The sequence below is a fragment of the Poecile atricapillus genome, chromosome 11 (genome assembly GCF_030490865.1).
Source record: "Poecile atricapillus isolate bPoeAtr1 chromosome 11, bPoeAtr1.hap1, whole genome shotgun sequence".
Lineage (NCBI taxonomy): Eukaryota > Metazoa > Chordata > Aves > Passeriformes > Paridae > Poecile > Poecile atricapillus.
The window spans coordinates 6,923,719-6,943,784 of record NC_081259.1 but is presented as its reverse complement, the minus strand read 5'-3'; the positions used below and the strand labels follow the sequence as shown (position 1 = coordinate 6,943,784).

At 41.1% G+C, this 20,066-nt stretch overlaps 1 protein-coding gene across 1 annotated transcript in view; it reads right to left on the bottom strand.

The window, feature by feature from the left end:
• AGBL1 (AGBL carboxypeptidase 1) overlaps positions 1-20,066 on the bottom strand; it is a 267,540-nt gene that overhangs the window by 196,196 nt on the left and 51,278 nt on the right. Inside the window, exons 7-15 of the mRNA XM_058847276.1 lie at positions 19,026-19,234; positions 13,679-13,844; positions 12,652-12,725; positions 10,469-10,585; positions 8,872-9,473; positions 7,527-7,610; positions 6,395-6,484; positions 5,913-6,061; positions 1,819-1,906 (exon numbers count right to left, since the gene is read on the bottom strand). Coding sequence (XP_058703259.1) covers positions 1,819-1,906; positions 5,913-6,061; positions 6,395-6,484; positions 7,527-7,610; positions 8,872-9,473; positions 10,469-10,585; positions 12,652-12,725; positions 13,679-13,844; positions 19,026-19,234 — 1,579 coding nt within the window. The remainder of the gene's footprint in view (positions 1-1,818; positions 1,907-5,912; positions 6,062-6,394; positions 6,485-7,526; positions 7,611-8,871; positions 9,474-10,468; positions 10,586-12,651; positions 12,726-13,678; positions 13,845-19,025; positions 19,235-20,066) is intronic.

Here is a 20,066-nt window from a genome sequence, read left to right as displayed (position 1 = left end):
TGTTATGATGTTTATTTCATCTAATGTGATTATAAAGATGCTGAAAAGAGAAGACCTAGTTTTGACATCATTATGATCACTAAACAGCCAAGTTTTTAGTGCTGATGTGAGAACAAAACACTCCATGTACCTCATTACTATCTGACCTGACTACTGTCTGAAAAAGCTGGAGGTTAGATAATATGCTTAGAATGAGCCATGAAACCAAAGGCACAAGCACATTGTCACCAATTCAACACTCAGCTGCCATTGTTCCTTAACTAATTTGCCAGAACAGAGTATTATTCAGTGCATAAAAGCTGCCAAGACAGCAAGAGAATTAGATGATCTTATTGTAACTGCAACTGTTTATCATGGGTGTATCCTGTCACTTCACAGAGAGGCAATAAAATAGAGCAGAAGTGTCACTCAGCTGCTTTTTGACAAGAGCTCTGCTAGTATTCTCCACAACATAAAAACTCTTGTGAGACATATGAGGAAGGTACACAGTGACACAGCTGTGCCACAACATTCATCTTTATGAGTGAACTACCCCATCCACAGGGAAGATAAATGCCAAGGATCAGCCAACCTGCTTCACACAGACATCTCACCAGTGAGCTTTTCCTCCCACTGTCCTTCAGCTCAGAGGTGTCTCTCAGTACAGGCCCTGCTGCAAAAGCAATTAAAGGCATCCCTGGGCTCCTCTGTAGTTTTGAAAGTGTATCACTCTCTTCCCATATTTATTAAAAATTCCTGGTAAAAATAATTGGATGAGGTTCCCTTCAAATATGCAGCCCCATCTTAGGATACCTGTGACCAGGGTGAATGGGACTGAAGTGAGCTCTTTCCCCAAAACACTGACAGTGTGATATCACTATAGCAATCGCATCTCCTTTTCTGAGACAAAGCCTGAGTAACCCCAACCACACTAGCTTCACATTCTTCCCCCCTGCAACTTTTAAGGGCTGAAAATAACTTTTATAATCAGTGAAATAAAACCACTGAAGTTTCAGTAGAGGTGAAAATGTATTTATGTGTGTGCATGCACATTCTTGTGTATACAAAAGTACGTGAGAACCAGGAACACACAATAAATGAGAGACAAGTACTTATTCTAGATGATTATGTTGACATATAATTCAATGTACAGCTAGAAAACACAGAATATTCCAAATCAATAAAACAATTCTCTCACACATTCTGAACAAGAATCTGATTACTGGCTTAATTGCACAATCATGGCTTAATCTTGGAAGTCAGCTGCTGTTTAATCACTGCACAATAGCTGCCTTGTTAATGATATGGGAAGCCACTGTAATGGTATCCAGCATGAAAAGTCTGCCCATACTCAGAGAAGTCAGAGATGACAGACATGTAAAGAGAAGCCATTGCACCCTATCTGTGAGCTCTTGAGGAAGAAAAGGTTAAGGTCAGGTGCGTGATGGTCAGCAAAGAGTACTTAAAATAAAATGCAATAGCGACTCAAATTGCTGTAGAGAGATGCCAGACTGAGAGAAGATAACCTGTGCCTTGAACCCCCCTACACCTCAACCCTGAAAAAACAAAAAATTACAATAGAAATTGGGACAACTTCTCCTTTCCCTCTCCTCCCTCCTGGGCAAGGGAATTCTGCATATTCCCTGGCATCTAATAGTGAGATCTCACTTGTGGCTGTTTTCTGAGAGTGGAGGCACACAAGACATTGAGCCAGCACCAATTTAGAGACATTTGAAATAGTGGGCACTGGTGGCAAGAGGCTCATGACATCAGCAAAGTTAACAGGAGAGAAACAGTGGAGAAAGGAAGGCACAAATTATTGACCAAAAGTGCACTTACTTGTAGTAGCAGATCTCCTGGCCTGCCCGAACCCAGCGAGGCCTGCCCTGGAGAGCTTCCCTCACCGAGTACATGACCAGCTGCATGCCTACAGAAAACAAGACACTTTCAGGTGATGGGACTTGCCTGGCTGGAAAAGAAAGGAGTGGGAAGGAAAATGTCGCCACACCTAATCCACGTTTGCCCCACGTTGGGCACCACAAACTGTTCCCACACCTAATTTTGATCAGCCCAGGCTAGCCCCTGGCATGGCAGCACATGCGTGGCATCCCCAGAAAGCCACACAATCGGAGGGACGGCTGGTGAGTTGTGTGGGCCAGGGTGGTACATTCTACAGTTTTTGATATTAGTGAAAGCGCCGAGGACATGGATAAAGAATGGAGAGGAGCCTTTGGTGTGAGTCCCAGACAGGTTTATTCCCCAGAGAAATCAGGCACCAAAGAGCGCCAAACACTGCTGTGCTCAGGATTTTATACAGCAGTGACTCAATGGGCGGGTACCAGCAATCAGCCAATGGGAACTCCAGGAGGGAGGAGCAATGGGAGGGGATTACAATGCAGGGACCAACAGGGATGAGGGGGAGGAGAGGACTGGTCACACAGGCCAATGGGGCCTCGAGGGTTAAGGGATTAACAGGGAAGGGTCCAGAACAAAGGGCAGGGTCTACAATGATGGACAGGGAAGGGTCTGGAATAAGGGGCAGAGCCCATCATGACGGGCAGTCAGGAACTTAGAGTGATTGGTAAAGGGGGAGATTGACATAGACCATTCTGGAAAATAGGGAAGGGTCTTGGGATGAATGACATTAGGGAAGGAGGCGATAACCTGGGTACAACCATTCCCCTTCGGAGGGGAATAACCGGGACAAACCATATGTGAAACATATTAACAAAATGCACCACCACAGGAAAAGGCTGAAGCAGCACCATTATTTTGTCAATGTTCTCTGCTGATAGTTTATGCAGAGTAAATACATTCCCAAACCCCTGTGTTTTGTTCTGTGACGGCCATGTCTGTACAAAAAGCCCCACCAGAACAAATTAGCTGAATGGAGTTTATTAAAAAAATAAATTATTCTTCTGGCCTTTGCAAACCATTTTGTTTACAAACAGAGGAAGGGAAAGAAAATAATATGAATCAAGGCATCAACAAGATCAGTAATTTGGTTAGTCCAATATTTTATGCTTGGCTGCACTAATATTGAACTCTTAATCCCACACAGCGTCAGAGATCTGTGGTGCATCCAGTACCCTGCCTTCCAAAATCAGCAAGCAAAACTAGAAGGTTTTAAACTTAACTAGACCTAAATAACATTTATGTGTCATAAATACTGACAACAATAGCATCCATCTTTGTACTGCATCACCTCAGAGCATGACTTCTTCCTGACCTCCCAAACATTACCATTTCACGCCCTGAGGGACAAGGCTTTCTCTGATCTGAGCTGCACATTCCTTACTCGCAGCTCCATGAAGCCAGCCCCTCTGCAGGGAGTTTTTGTGTCAATTTCCCTTGCTGTACACACCTGCCTGCCCTTTAGGGCAGGGTGGGGATGCTGCCCTCCCCAGCAGAGCTCTCTGCTCAGGGTGTGCCTGGCCAGGGGCTGCAGGGGTGGCTCCTGCCAGCAGCTCCAGCAGCCCTGCACAGCCACAGCTGAGCCCAGTGATGATGCTGGCACCACTTCTGTGAATGTGAGAGCACATTCAAGAAAGAGAAAAATGCCCTCCCAAGTATTTTTGCATGTTGATAAGTTACCCCCCGAGCCTTCTCTTGGCTGTTCTTGTGCTAGGGGAGGTGATGCTTGACAATGGTTAATACTGATGACACATTTGCATTAACAGCTATTCAGTTCCCTGCTTCCTCTGGGTTTCTCTGTTAAAGTCTGCAGCGTTGTCAGAGCCAGAAGCATCAGCAGCAATGCCTTTCCAGCTCACCTTTGGCTGTGCTGTGGGGCAGCACTAACTCACCACAGCCAGGAGTGGCCTCTACAGTGCTGTTTTCTGAAGCAGTGCTGTGAATTATGTACAAGAGGCAATTCTGTGTTTGGTGCCAGGACACCATGAATTTTGAGAGACACAGACCTGTCCAGATGCCCACTTGATCAGAGAAGTGATGTGAGGCTCAGGAGTCTGCGGGGATCTTGAAATCGTGAATGCCTGCTCCTGCCCTTCTCTCTGAGTCCAAAAGACTCACACATGAAACTGTCTCAGAGCAATGGTTGCTACTAGTCTGCCATCTCATTTTAATTAAAAAAAATAAAAATAAAAATAAAACAGTTTTTCCTTTTTGCTTCCCCTGTGGAAGTGTTCAGTTTTAGAAAACAAACTGAAATCAGGGTTCTGATGAAATCCTATTATTTCCCATGGTAGAGTACGATAGTGCAAGAGTGGGAAGGAGAGAGGTGGAGGCTGCACCTTCCATCTTGCTCTGCTCCTGGCCACAACTACTTCATTAAATATCCTTTCTGCTGATTTGAAAGTCACACAGTGACATCTAACCAAGAGCAAATGGGGAAAAAAAATCAAACCAGACAAGTAACCAGGAGCTGTAAAGAATTGCCACCCAGGGCACTTTGGCACTACAATCACAACTGGAGGCTTTTTGTCTCAGAGTGTGGGCATTAGCCCAGGAAGGTGCAGAGGGAATGTGACAAATAAACAGCATCTCTTACCACTGCTCTGTAAATCTGTGCATGTGCTGGAAGGGGTAGCAAGCTTTCTTCAGCCAAACCAGAAAAGCTGGAGCTTCACTGCCCGCTTGGAGCAGCATAAGGAGCCCACAGAGGAATTGTTTAATAGCCAATCCCATGAAGAAGCCATCCGAAAGCCAGCCATGGCTTAGCCTCCCTCCTTAGTCCAGATGGTATTTTCACATTTCTCTTCCAAATATATTTTTCATTGCATGCTTGAACGTGTGAGTCATGTACAGTTTCAGGTACACAAAATGAGATTATAAATGCTGACAACAGCCAAACTAGCAGATAACAGCCTTCCACCAATAATAGCCTAAATCTCTGGCTACAAGAGTGAAGGCACTAGGGGATACATTGATTGCATTGTGGTTGAGAACAGGACATCAACATCCTTCATTTTCAGGCTTCTACCACACACACCACACGGAATTGTTTGGTAATTCAGGTAAGCAGTATAAGATGACCAAAAAATTCTGTTTGGGTCTGTATGAATACTTTAACTTCATCCCTTTGGGTTAAAGGGTAAAGGCCTTTCATTTGTCATGTTACTTATCCAGCCAGTTTCATACCTACAAGCAATTCCAGCTCCTAATGCTGTTTGTTACAGGTGCATTGATCCTCAGAGAGTTGTCCTGGTGATGCTAGAGGCTGTAGCCACAGGGGTTCAGAGGAATGCAAAGTCTAATACTATGGACTTATTAAACATTCTGAGTCAGGTCTTGAGCTGGTGTAAATTAACAGAGCTCCATGGAAACAAACCAAAAAAAAAAATCCCAGCCTATGCCAGCTAAGAATTCAATCCACAGTGTCCTTGCAGAAGAAATAATTTTCTTCTAAAATGAGTATTGAAAGATGGGATTTGCCCTGCCTGTTTCTGAACAATTCTGCCTTCCTCCTGAACCATGACAGGAGCTCAAAGACCGCAAGGAACAGAATTTTTTATCATCATTAATATCAACAGAAATTTCAGTAGGTCTGAAGATGTCTTACTAGATAAAGCCAAAGAATCATGAATATTTGTTTGAGGATTATCACATTTATTTAAATCTTAGAAGTATTTTCCAATCCTATGCTGCTCACTCAGTTCCAACAGATTGTCTTTCGCCCCCAGCTCTCATCCCTAGTGCCATTCTTTTTCAGTTCTGGTCTATAAACTCAGCAGTGACATTTATTTCCCCCCACAAATCCTCTCCCAGGTCTCAATATTCAGTTTCCTCCTCTCAGTCCTCCTGAGGATAGACAAAGGTTCCTTGACAAATCTAAAGTGACTTTTTCGGTGGACTACAGGGCAGATAAGATTGAATTTATAGTCTTCCTTACAGACACAGAGTTCGAAACCTTTATGGCATTGAAAAGACATTCCTGTGAAGAGAAGGCTACCCAATTCCCCAAAGGCTCATACCATAATTAAACTGGCTGTTGAGCTTCTCACAGTTGATGATGTTGAAGCGATAGGGAACTGCCGACTTCATGTCACGGACCTCGAAGTAGAACCACTGGTGATGCTGGTTGCTGTTCACATCTGCATTCATAATTAGGTCATACTCAAACCTGTAAAGGAAAATAATAAAAGCAGTGGCCATGAACACCTCCTGTCTGCCACTGAACATGCTGACAGCAGGCATGCAGTCAAATTGATTGATGTTTTGTGAGCATCACCATCAAACACCATTAAACACTCACACTAAAATAATCAAAACATTTTGAGCTCTGTTTTCTAATCATGTTCCTTCCATGACATCCAGGTGTTAGAAGGCATAATAAACTCCACATCATCTAACCTGCTTCCCTGGCTGACCCTTTCCAAGCCCAGGAGAAGGCCACCATCCCACACTGTGCCACAGCAGCAGGCAGGCTGGGACACCTCTGTGCAGGGGTACTTACTCACGCACTTGGATTGCTTTCCGAAGGTTTCCCGACTCAAACTTGGAGAAAAATGTCAGGCAGCCTGGAGCAGCTGGGCTTGAGAGACTGCTGAAAAGCAAAGCAAAGACACCTGTACCAGATTCCTTCAAAAACAAACCTTCCCCAGAACTTTTTGTATGTTAAAATTTGCTTTAATAATTTTTCTAATGAGCAAGACCCCGGGAAGGAGGAAGAGGTGAACAAATCCATAATCTTCCTATTCAATGCAGTTTTTCTGTCTACTCTTGCTTAGTAATTCTAAATCACCTCTTTCCTTTTCCCAATACTTTCTTTAGTTGCTGTCCATGTTTGCTTTCTTTATTCCAGTTGTTTTCCCACTGGACTATTCCTGTTATATCATTAGGTGCAGAAGGCAGCTTTATACAATTACTCTATATTTACTCTTCCTTCATTTATAAAGTTTCTTTCTCCAACTGCTTAGAAACCGTTAAATTAATCTTAAACAACTTCATAACTTTCTCCTACCTCAAACTCTCACCCCTTTTTTATACCAAAGAATGTTCTCCAAGTCACCTACCCTTCCTCTGAATGCAATTTCTTTAAATTTGGGACCCTCTCAACTGCCCAGTGCGACATCTCACAGACCACAGTTGAGCACTTAAAGCATTCACAAGGCCAATGTTTGAGGGTTTTTTTGGAAGTGCTGTGTGAGTGTCACACTTATGAGACAGGGTACATCAACAGCCTGTGACACTGGCTGTGCAGACACTCAATGGGAAATGCTGCCTCGGGGGTGGAAAAGATGGATTTTTAAGTTCAGTTCCCAGCACTGGTCTTCACATCTCTTCACATCTTCCAAAATCACTGCATGCAATGCAGAGAGATCCAGGGACAACCTATGGTCTCCTTGGTATATTTTCTTGTTCTATTTAAAGGTTGTGATGCTCTCCTGTCCCAATGACATCCACAATAAATCCTTTCCCTACAGTCTTCTACAAGGAATCTGCTCCTCCTGGATGTTTTTTCTCTGTTAGGCCTCTACCTCCCGTGTTACTACTTCTTTGCCTGTATCAGAGCTGATCAGGTAAACTCAGCTCACTGACAGCACTGATCGTGCCCCTGGCAGCATCACTCAATCTAAGTGACCCACCTGGGATCATCTAAATCAAACACAGCTCTTCCTATCACATCTCCTGGCTGGATCAGGCGGCGAACATCATCAAGGACTTTGTCCCTGGGAAAAAGGAAGCAGCAAATCAGCAAATTGTAGTGACAGTGTGAAAAATATTGATATAGAGTATTCTTCTAGAAAGAGTCTTAGGAAATTCTTTTTAAGGACTGGAAAGGGCTTCCATGTGCTAATTCCAGGTGAACTTTTTTTCCCACCATGAGAACACTTCTGCTCCATCCCCATTACAACAAGTTGCCTTTTGGGTTAAATGACTGATTCTGGAAGGTTATTTATTCACAACTGGATTGTGTCAAGTTTGATTTATCCCCAGTTCTTCCCATTCAATGCCAACCCCCAAGTGGCCAGTCTTACCCTGTGAGGAAATATTTTCCATAACTTACAAATCTACTAGTCTGACTCATAGTGAATATTGACTTTAAGTCAAGCTGATTTCTACTCATTATTAAACAGAGCTTCTCTGATCCCTGAAGATGGTCAAATGTGGAATATCAGATTTTATTCCTGACCTTTGAAGCAATCATGTTATGCCTTGAAGCATGATATGATTAGTCCCATTTTAGCCATACAGTTACACTTGTTGTTGTAGCCATAAAAAGAGCTTTTAGAGCAACAGGGCAAGAAGATGGTAGAGGGATTTTCCCTCTAAATAAGATTTCTAGCTTATATATTTACTGCAGAAAGAATCATTCTCCCTTGCAGTCAGAAATCAGTGGTCTTAAACACCATTTATTGATCAACTCTAAAGTTTAGCATAGAACCCACCATCTTTGCTGGCTGCTTGTAATCCTCCAAACCACTAAAAATAAATGTAAAGTCATTGAATACAGCACTACTTGGAACAAAAAAACCTGTAGTTATAAGAGCTTTCTCTCCCAGCAAAACTTCAAAACACAACTTCCCACTCATCTGAGCACCTAAATAATGAGAGGTCCTTCCTGAGAGGACAGGATTTTTCCTGACAGAAGCAGACGTGAAGCTGCAAGAACTAAAAGTGGATGAATAAAGAGTAAGGTTGAAGGTAAAAACATATCCCACAAGAACACAGAAACTTCTCCATCTCTAAAATGTACTTGTTCTCATTTGTGTCCTAACAAGGTCACAGATTCACAACCCAGCTTAGATTCCTATCACAAATATAGGTATATTGATGAATTTACCAATCAATGAAGGCAAATAATTGGGTAGCAAAAAATTTGTTCAATAACTTCCTTAAGCCATTCAGAGCTGTTAGAGTCAGAACCTAGATAAGCCAGTTTTGAGCCCAAGAGCTCTCAACATGGTCACTGCATTGAAGCACAATCACCTTTGGACCCCATGCTTGCGCTCCAGCACGGGCTTGCTGTAGGGAGGTGGCTGGTGACCCCAGAAATCCGGGAATGCCAGCTCTCTGTAGCCTGGGATGGACTTCACACATTTGGCCCTGGCTGCATAGAAACGAGGGCTGTGGAACTGGATATCCCCTTGGTGTTTCTCCAGAAGATTTCTAACCACTTCTGAGCTCTCCAGCCTCCCTTCAGGACTAGGATGGATCGAGGCCTCACAGTGAGGGTAAAACATTTTTTTGTACCAAGCAGCATCTTTTGGGAGGGGGCACAAAGCAAACACATGACTCCTGGATGGATCTTCCTCCTCACAGAAGCCTTTGTCCTGGACTTCATCAGCAATATCTCTCTTTTCATCATTCTTATCCCATATGCATTGCTCCTTCTCTCTCCAGCTCTGCAATGGGACTTTGAAATCCTGTTCCCCTGGATCTGGTCCCATTTCTGAGACACTTTGGTTTCTCCATCTGCAGTTTGGATGTTTCACAGAAGTAGTTCTTGGAATGAAATGAGAGGGAGTGGAGGGAAGATTCTCAGTCCTGTCCTCCAAGCTCTTCTTTTCCTCAGACTCAAATTCAAGATCCTTTAAATTTAAAAAGCAGAAAAAATTAAAAGAAACTACAGACAGATTGTGCCTCCTTCCAGAGGAAACCTTTCAAAGAGGAAAAGAGGAAATATTTACACATCTCCCAAAACTGTACTCAACCAATAAAACAACCAGAGCAAAATCAGTGCATGAATCACCTGGAAGCATTTCTTTATCTACAAAGCTGTTTCAACAGAAATCCTCAGAAACCAAAAGGATTTGATTGGAGATGACTCGCCCAGATGACTCAACCAAAACCCATCATTCAAACAAAGAAGGGAAGATATTTTACAAGGCATTTTTTAAAAAATATAAATGTTACAGGAGGGTAAAGGTGGCCAATCTATCATGTAAAACTCTACCCCACCTTCATGCAGGAGTATGGTTTAATCCCATTTTTTACTTAGGGTCACAATCAATATCACAATATTGTGTGTACAGGAAATATATTAACCCAGTGATCTTTTTTAGATTCATATTTGAAACAGGGTTTTCAGCTCTCCTAAATTCCAAAACTTGTATTGAGAGCAATGTTCCTTATTTCTTTTGTCCCAAGCATCACTAGGGAAAAAAAAAATAAAAATATTTGAACCATTCATTTCACTCAGTGGCAGTACAATCTCCTCTTCCTTCAAACCACTAGTTGACAGTATTTACTTTTCACATCTCATTCTGATTTTGATATTGCTGTTGAAATTACCAGCAAGGATACAAATTATCTGACAGATTTCTCATGTGGCAATTGATTCAATAGTGCTTGCTTAATCTACACCCAGACAAATACGCCTCAAACATCATTCCTTTTATCACTCACAATTCACACCAATAAACTACTGCAAAAAAGTCGTAATCTTTGGCTTTCCAGTCCTGTAAGACTTATGGATTCACTTTTGAAATACCCTTGTCTAGCTATTACTTGTCAATACTCCCTTTTGAGTACTGCTTAAATTCCAAAATATTTACAAATAAAGGAATCTGCACTGCAGTCATACCTGAAAATTCTGGGAAAGTTCTGCACACAGAGCTTCATATTTCTCAAGCTCTTGTTCTGGCCGGTCAAGGACTGGTCTTGACCTCAATTTATTCACATCTGTCTCCAAGTCACAATCCTACAAAAGCAGAATTAGAAAAGCACGTGTATTACACCTGCCCCGTGAAATGATCTCAACCATCAGTGAATTGAGGATAAAAATAGTATCTGAAACTCTCACAATTGAAGGCTGCTGTGCATTAATGTGCAGCCTCACCCATATCAGATGTGAGAACCAAAGCCAAACTGTGTCATGTATTCAGCTATTACATTAAAATAAAAACCAAACCAAAGAAAAAAAATGAAAAAAAACCAAAACCAAAACAAAACAAAAAAACACCAAAACCAAACAGGAAAAGTTGGAGCAAGAGAAAAGGATGGAGACATGGCACAGATGACTGGGCATTACACTGCAGCATTATGCAAATAATTCAACATGACTATGTCCCACCAAATTCCATTAAAGAAATCATTTGCTCCTGACAAACAGATTCACTTCCAAAGCTGTTATAAAAAAAAGAAAAAAAAATAAAATTGCCTGAATGCACCAGTGCCCATGGCATTTCAAACCCTGAGCCACACTTGGGTCAGAAAGCAGAGTCTGAAGTGTTGTTTGGGCAGAGATGAAAAGGCAGTGAAGACCTGCCTGGAGCATGAGGTCAATTGAAAAGGATTTGCCACTGAGAGCATACTAATGCATAAGAAGCTTCAGATTTCAGATGGAAAAGAATAGATGGTGGTTGTGGTGCTTTTTATTTTCATAGAACTCTCTAAACAGTTCCTGATGGGAGGGTAGAGCCAAGTTTCAGTTTGGTTGGTGTTGCTGGCGTGCATGGATATGTGTTATGTAGCTGTGAAAATGTTTATAAATCACATCAATGCCAGCAAACATTGTGCAAAAGATCTCATACAAAAAACAAAGTGGGTAAGCTGAAAGTTCATTATCCATTCCCTGCCTGCTTTCCCTTTAGCGAGGTTTTTTTACAGGAGATATATGACCAGCAAACCAGACAAACAGTATTTAAAACTCATATTCAGAATAAGCTCTTAGGCAAAAAAAAAAAAAAAACAACCCCAAAACTGCTTACATCTACTTGGTAAATCCTTATGAATAATGAAATAGTTCAGAAGCATAGAGGAGCTTTTACTGAATGAATAACTAATTAAAGAAGGAGATAAATCCACTATGAGCCTTATTCCTAATGAGCATCTTGACGAGCTCTAATATTCAGATAAAAACAGCCAGACAGGGCAATTTAGGACACTCAGATAACATGTGGGGGGGGGGGGGTTAACTTCCTTTTTTTTCACTGAGTGACATCAGTTTAATATTTGAGGAGAAAAAGACACTCCCTTTTACAGAAGTCTCAATCATTTCTAATTAGACTGTATATGCAACTTCATTTCTTTAATTTGCTTTCCCAAGCCACCTTATGTGGATAAGACTTATTAGGAGGATTCACTACTTCGCATTTGCATATGAGCTTGCTTGTATTTTCACAACAAAAAAGTTTTCCTCTTCCTCAACTGGTAGGAGTTGGTTTTTTTTTTGCCAGTTAGGTCACTGCAGAGAGAATGCTAAGGGAGAATTCAGAGAAGTATTGAATAATTCATTGTATTATTTTTCTGTGTGCAGCAGCAAATAAAGAAGGAATATAGGTTCAAATGCACCAGCTGTGGCTTAAAAGAACTAACCTTTTCCTTAGGGTAGGTGCACAGCCCAAATATGCTCTGATGTGGGAATAAAGAGAGGGTTAGCCCTTCCTAGATGATAAATCAGTTTTCTCTAAGTGCCATTTTCCTGGCATATGCCTAGTGGATCAAAGATCCACCATTAATCCAACTGTGTATGTGATTCTGGGCAGTCTCTGTGCAGGAACAGAGAAGGCACCAAGCCCCCTCCAGCCTGGGTGACAAGCATGAAAGTGAATAGAATAAATGCAGGGTGTTTTTTAGTGAAAGTCAGTGCATTCTCCTTTCCTTCTTTCAAGTGTCCTCCTATTATCCATGAAGCGTGTTCACATGGCACCTCATGCACATCTACATTGTCTTCTTAGATAGTCTTTCAGGGTGTCAAAATGGACAATGGAAAGTTTAATTTTCCAGTATGTAGATAATTATGGGAACTATGGCTCATATACCTACTTCCTCTTTACTCTCCACACCCTCGTTCTCCCAGTCTTTTTCAGCCTCTTCCTCTCCTTCACTTTCACTGTCACCTGCAGAAGGAGGAAGAGAGACAAAGGTGTTGAACCGAATATCCCTCACACCCTGCAGAGATGCGAGTAAATTCTCCTATGTGTGCCACACAGTCCACAGCCCACCACAACCCTGATTAAAGCAAATCCCATTTGTTAATCTCATATAAATGAATTTGGCAGTAATTCTCCCAGTTTTTAAAGCTCTGTTCTCTTGGACTCAAGCGCTGCCTTTCAAAACCATGACAAATGTCCCCATGGTATGGATCCAACTCATTTTACAAAGCAACACAGAGATTTTCTGCTTGGCTGCAATGATATTACAGGATGCTCTTAATCTGTATTATCTAGATTAGGGTGTTTTACTGCTATGATTGTTACAGTATTTCAGCATCTCCCCCACTAAATTGAATGTAGCAAAAATTGCTTCTGTGTATCATGGAGCCTTTTCTGCAGAGTAGCTGTACTGCCTGTGCTTGAGTTCTGCTTTCCAGCAAGAGCTCCCATCTTTTACTCATGCAGCATGACTGCTATCTGCTTTTACTTTAGAAAGGGAAAAGGATAATAATTCTTGCAATTCTTTACTGAAAAAGCTGCAGGGCAGTTTTCACCCCCCGAGCAGCCAATGCACAGGCACAATTATATCTCCATCTGTTACTGGGGAGCAATGGCATCTCCAGCCTCTGCTATACTCACTCTGCTCCTTTATTTTTAATAGATAATAGATAGATAATAGAAGAATATTTTTTCTTCCTTTTCTTTGCACCTTTCCATCTTCTCTCATTTATTCTCCGAACAGACTCTCACAGCTCAAGAAGACCTGGGAGTTATTTCTTCCCTACTGAGTGACACTGTAGTTTATCAGATTAATTTTAACTGTAAACCTCAGGATTATGCCAAGTCTCCCTTCCCCAGATTAATTCTTATGTCATGCTCCTTTTCCCCCCTTCTGAACTCGCCCTTTAGCCATTTACCTTCAGATCCCTCACATGGAGGTTCAGAATTGGCATTCCCAGGAAGAGGGAAGGAATAGGAACTTCTTATAGTCACCACAGGCAGGTGCTCCTTGGGGTAGCACTTTCTCAGAATATGAGTTGCAGTAGTTATGATAGGATCCAGATTTTTACAAGATAGACAGTCCTAGAAAACAAAGGAGAACTATATTAAGAACAGTCTCTTACAACAGTCACACATAATCCCCCAGAGCAAGCCACTCTTCTGGTGAGAACATAATTCCCTTTACCACTCATGATTCACACCCATAAACTACAGCAAAAAAAGTCATAAACTTGGTTTTCCAGTCCCATAAGACTTACAGGTTTACTCTTGAAATAGTCTTGTCTAGCTGTCACTTTTCAATACTCCTTTTCAAGTATTTCTTAAATTCTGGAATATTCACAAATAAAGGAAACTGCGCTGTGATTGTACTTGAAAATCACGTGAAAGGTCTGGACACATTGCTTTATACTGTTCACATAATTTCCCCTTCTCTTTTATCACTGAAGAAATATAACTGGAACAGCAAGGCCTGGAGTTCCTGCAGTCCATCTCTTACAGACATACAGGCTGGAATGGACGTCAGGGGACTTCCATCCCTGCATGTCATTTGGGACACACAGCATCCCCAAGCTCTGCTCCAAGACATTGTAGTCAGGGTACATTAAAGGAAACTGGCACAGGTAACAATATTGCTGAAGCAATATAATTTTCAATGTGGATTAAAAAATGCTTTGTGGAGCCCATGCATTTGTTTTGTCTGCCAAAACATGCCAAAATCTGTGCTTCTGCACCTTCAGCACAGCTATACCTGAGTCACCATGCCAAAACTCACAGAGATAAACAGTTAACACCACTATTTCAGTGTATTCAGGATAAACAATGTATTCTCAAAGAGAGAACTTCCTCTGTACTGAACAGAGTGATCTGTTCTCTGTGGTTAAAGCATTAGGCCCAAGAGCTGTTCTGAAAGATCACTATATATTACTTAGTCATAAAACAATTAATAATTGCAGTATCCCACAATTTCTGGTGCTATAATCCATAGCAGAAGATAGAAATGTAAGGATTTTTAGAGCCCAGGTATACTTTGAAGGCAGAGAATATTTTGTATTTTTGTTGTACTGTTGTGCAAGTGAGCTCCTCAGACTTTTGTTGCAAAGAAAACAAACTAAAATCCCCACAGAATTAAAGCAAAAACCCCCTGGGACATCATAGAAATGATGTATGTCTTCATACATCGCAGTGTATATCTTCAATGTGACAGGGGCAGGGAGTTTGGATAAAGGAATGATAGTGCTGCACAAAGGCAAAGTCATTTAAAAACAATGGGTGCAATTCTCAGAAAGCCCAGGCCCTGGATTTGCCCAAACACAAACACAGCCTCCATCAGAGCTGCTGAGTCATAAGTGCACTGTCCTACCCAAATTCACAATTTTCACTCTGCCTCTCAGCATGTTTTCTTCAGTGGTTTGGAACTAAGACTGAGCTCAGCAGAACAGGAATGCAACTTAAATAAGCAGCACGAATGTGCTATAAGGCAAAAGAGAAATATTTCAATACCTTCTACTACCATTTCATAATTTCGCATCCCTGCGGCAGAGATAAAACAGAACAACCAAGAGGGAGGAACAGATACTTCGTGCCATTGTCTGACAGCCCATAGCCAGGATTTGGGCTGGACAAAAATACCTCAGATAATCCAAACATTCAGCAGAACCAGGCAGTGGGCCAAAAGAACTTAACAAAGAACAAAAAATGACCATTGTAACACAAGTCCTGCCTGACTAACCTGATCTCCTTCTAGGAAAAGGTGACACTGTTTAGTGATGGACTTGACAGTGTTGGGTTAATGACTAGATTTGATCTTAAAGGCCTTTCCCAATCTAAATGATTCTGTGATTATAAAGCACTTTATTATAAACAGGAACAGGAAAATGGCTGTATTTGGATTCTTTTGGTTGTAGAGGATTCTATGCTGTTTTCTCATGTATGATTGAACAGCATTATAAGATTCAGTGGGATTAACCAGGATTCCTGTAGGGAGGCTAGAAAAAAATCATCTAAAGCTGACATGCTTACAAGACTCACTACAAGAATTTTAATATGTATTTCTAGTTCTCTGGCTGTTTGGAACTAGGGGGAGAGAAAATAAAATTATGAAAGCATCTCTGAGGAAAGTTTTATTATGGGTAGAGCAAACACCAAGGAGAACTGGTTGCTATTTCTGTTTCACTTTATTCACTCCTTCATATGGTTGCCTTTGTTTGCTTATTATTAAAGGAAAGATTAGGAAAGTTTGTCTACATGTGGGAACAGGCTAATATTCTTAGCAGTCTACTAGTTTAGTTTACTAAAACTGATCTGTTTTTGCTAAAACAGTGAACACAGGACTGTTTAATTACCTGCCTTGGGACAACCATCTTAGTTCAATGCCAAGTGAATTTAAATAGTCAAGAACAAGGCACATTCATCCAGACAATGAACTTCAACACATGGAGTTACTCAATGATGCTATTTGAAAGTCATATTTTTCTGTATGGCAAATTAGCTCACAAGTGCAAACAAGCCTTCAGATACCTTAGAGGGAATTTGTGGGACTGTTTTCATTACTGCTCATAAAGTGCTCTCTGATTCTAAGGCAACACTGTTTACAAATGACTGAAAATTATTACATCAGTGTATTGGAAAAGCCCTTTTTACTGGCACCTGGGAAGCAGACAGTAGACTGCTCTGTATGTGTGTAAGCTATCCCATTTATTTTGTGGTGGGATAATGTGAATAAGGGAAGAGTAAATCCTTAGCTCAGAAAACTCATGTAAAGCTAACCTGGATTCAGAACTGTTTTATAATATCTATATTCAATCTTTTCTCCACTGAATCTGGAATAGAACATGTTATGGTATGTGATATATATATTTTTTAAAAAGGAGTTTTCAATATGGCAGTAAGACAAAAGATAGTGGTACTGATGGATGCTCCTTACTGGCAAACAGAGAGTGGAATATAGGATAATATTATCCTAGAGTAGTATGGGAAGGCAACAAGGCAAGCTTAAGAAACCAGATGGAAGAGTGATAAAATATCAAGATAACATTCCATGCAGCAGTCTCTCCTAAAGCACATACAAACCTGTTTTCTTGTCTCAGAGTAGGCAGCTCTGCCACTGCACACAAAACCAGACAGTGCTAATGTGAATATACCATTTAACTGTCAGGAAAATCTAAGTGCAGGTAGGAAAAGGGAATGGGAACAGAAGGTACTTCCTCTCCATGAATGATTTCATTATCTAAAATTATTTTTTATTCCATGTAGAAGTAGAATTCAAAATACCTCTAAATTCCCCTATAATATCTCTAAACTCTCCTCAAATAGACTAGCAGTCACTTCTAATCTATGTGAGGTGACAGTTTTTGAACTATTGGCTCCTCCTGTAAAGAAATAAGCTTAAGGGCTATTAAAAGCTCAAGTATTTCATCTGTCCATCAGCCCAGACAATAGGCAGCCAGAGAGGTTTCAATTGAAAACCAGCCTTGTAAGTAGAATTTCCACTGAAGTTTAAAACAAACCCATCTAGGCAATACGGTTTTCATTTCAATAAATATGTCTGTATAAGAAAAAACAAACAAAGCTTAAAAAGTTTCAGCATGACTTTTCTAGCCAGATTTTAACACCTTAAAAATCTCATTAGCTGCTCAGGGTTTGGTCCAGGTTAATCACCAGAGCCAGCACATTCCCTAAAGGCACTAAGATATTGTCCACACACAAAGAGTCATTGCTTTCCCAATCAGGAGCTGTTTGGCTTGTCCTGTCTTCATCACTTTCTCTCTTGATACAGCCTGTTGTCCATCTCAGGAGACAAGATTTCCCATCTTTCTATCATGAAAATGATGAAGATTTTCTTGGCAGCAGCAGCCTCTACCTCCAGTTAGAGCAGGGAAGAGCATGAGTGAGACCTCCCAGGGCTGCCAGACTCCTGCCAACACTTCATGTCTTGGAGAGACACTGCAAGACTGACAATATCCCAAAGAAGCACTGAGAGAATATTGAGCTTTGAATTTATTAACCTTGGTTATTTCTTGTCCAAGGTCTCCCTAATAGCACACACTGGGTAAAAAAGCAAACTGGAGGCCCCTGGAGCTGTCATTTCCGCTCCACTTCTGACCTTTGGAAGGATTAACATTATCAGTGTTTACTGGAGCCTTGGTATGTCATTTCCTGTTTGTTCACCCAAGGTGACCCCACATTTGCACTTCCCATGGAGTTGCTCCCAGGCTGAGCTATCAGGAGGCGTTAGCTCAGAAAGCTTCCTGGGTTGTGGAAGGCTCTTGAGAGGGAACAAGCCAACATCCACCCTCAAGCAGCTGTTTCCATCCACCCTATTCACGTTTCTTCAGACCAGGGACTTCTCATTAACAGAGGTCATAATCCCTTGGGAGGTTCTGCTGGCTCTGGCCACCTCATCCTAAAGAAAAGGTCAATTCTTCATGAGGAAAGTGAAGTGAAAAAATTCCAGAAGTCATACACTGCTGGTAAGAAATGACTCACAGAAGAATCCTTCATGACAGTGATGGAAAAGGGGAAGAAAAACACACTGAATCATAAGGCAATGGATTTTTTAAGGGTGAAGAAGACAGACATTTCTTTCTGATGATTCTAGAGTGAGATAATGCATAGCCAGTGAAAAAGACAATGGAAACACTCCTATAGAGTCACACAGGTGATTTTCTCTAAATTCAGAGCAAGCTAAGGAAGCATTTTGCTGAGAGACTGAGGGAACTCTCAGTGTACCTGCCTTTTCTATACCTTATAGGCAGCCCATCTGCAGGACCATGGCATCTTTCTTGAGCTTACACAAACGTTTCACAAGATTAAATTTTAACCTTCTGAAAAAACTGATGATGGACATTTCTCATGAGGAAAGGCTTGGCAAAATGAGCATTTTATTTAAAAAGCTGATTGAGTGGAATTATCTGGACATTGCAAAGGAAAAACTTGCAAAATACCTCAGCAATTTCTCTGCAGAGATATTGTATTACTCTTCAGGAGAAGTCCAAGCAGGCAACATGATGCACAGCAAAAGACAAAAGAAGCACCAAAAGCATGAGCTAGAATTCCCATGCATCTCATAGGAATTAAGATTTTTTCATTTCAGCTTTTCTACAGTACTAACTGTGTAAAAGCAAATAGTTCTTAATGTTATCAGTTTTTTCATCTGTATGTCCTATCCTGAATTTAGATAACGATGGAATTTCTTGCAGTGGGATGTGGAACCCAGCCCAAACCACCAAATCACCTCATTTAAACACAAAAAGCACAATTTACCTGCACACTTGTGAAGAGAATCTCCATTCCCCGGGAACCAAAGAAAGTCTCCCTGCCCAGCTGGATGTTGGTGATGTATTTTAGGCAGAGCAGAAGACCCCTACGAATGTAAATGTAGTTGTTGGAGACATCATTGCGATGCCAATCTTGGTAGAGTCTCAGCAATTCGCCCAGGTAGCCTCTGTTCACTGCCCGGCGGCTGTTTGACTCTGAAAAGGAGAGAAAAGGCTGAATTAAAACTCCTTCCTGTTTGGTAATTGTGGCTTCTCAGTGCTTGAACTCAGACTTTAACACCTGCTCATTCTGGCTTAATGGTCTCGGTTAAAAAAAATAAATATATTTTTAAATAAAATATATTTTTAAAAAACCACAACAGCGTCCTGTTTGGAAACAGGAACACTCCAGATGAACCAAACCATAAGTCTATATCTCCTTCCAAGTGCTGATAAACCTAATTCCAGTTGCAGCACCACAAGATTTCCTGAAGCTACCAAAGCTCCTGAGGAGTGAGAAAAGCTGAATAAAGTAAGAGTAGTCAACAGCATAAAATCTTCACACAGTGCTGCACTTCAGTCCTGAGAGAACACCTTGCTGAGATCAACAAATTCAAAAACCTTATGGCTGTACAGTCCTGTCACAGCCACAGAAATTATGTTTAACTTCTAAATGTATTCCCACAAATACCTGTATAATGAAAGGCATGAATCAAGTGATTCTGGAAACGCAGAGTATTTAAAAATTAACAAAACACCAACATGAGAAATAGCAGTTTGGGCTTCTTTTCTGTTGCTTTCAGGCTCTAAGATTTTAAAGGTCACATTCAGATGTTTAAAGGCTTTACTTCACGGACAAGAAAATTACAAAAAACTATTTTTTAAAAAATAAAATTTCTAAGAACATAAAATGAGATCTACAATATTCCCTTAATCATGTAGCTCCAGGATATCAGACTGAAAGGAGATAAAGATTATGATCTAATACAAATTCTGCAGAGGTTCTAAAACACATCCCTTCACCTACTGCATTCTTTGCCCAGGCCCT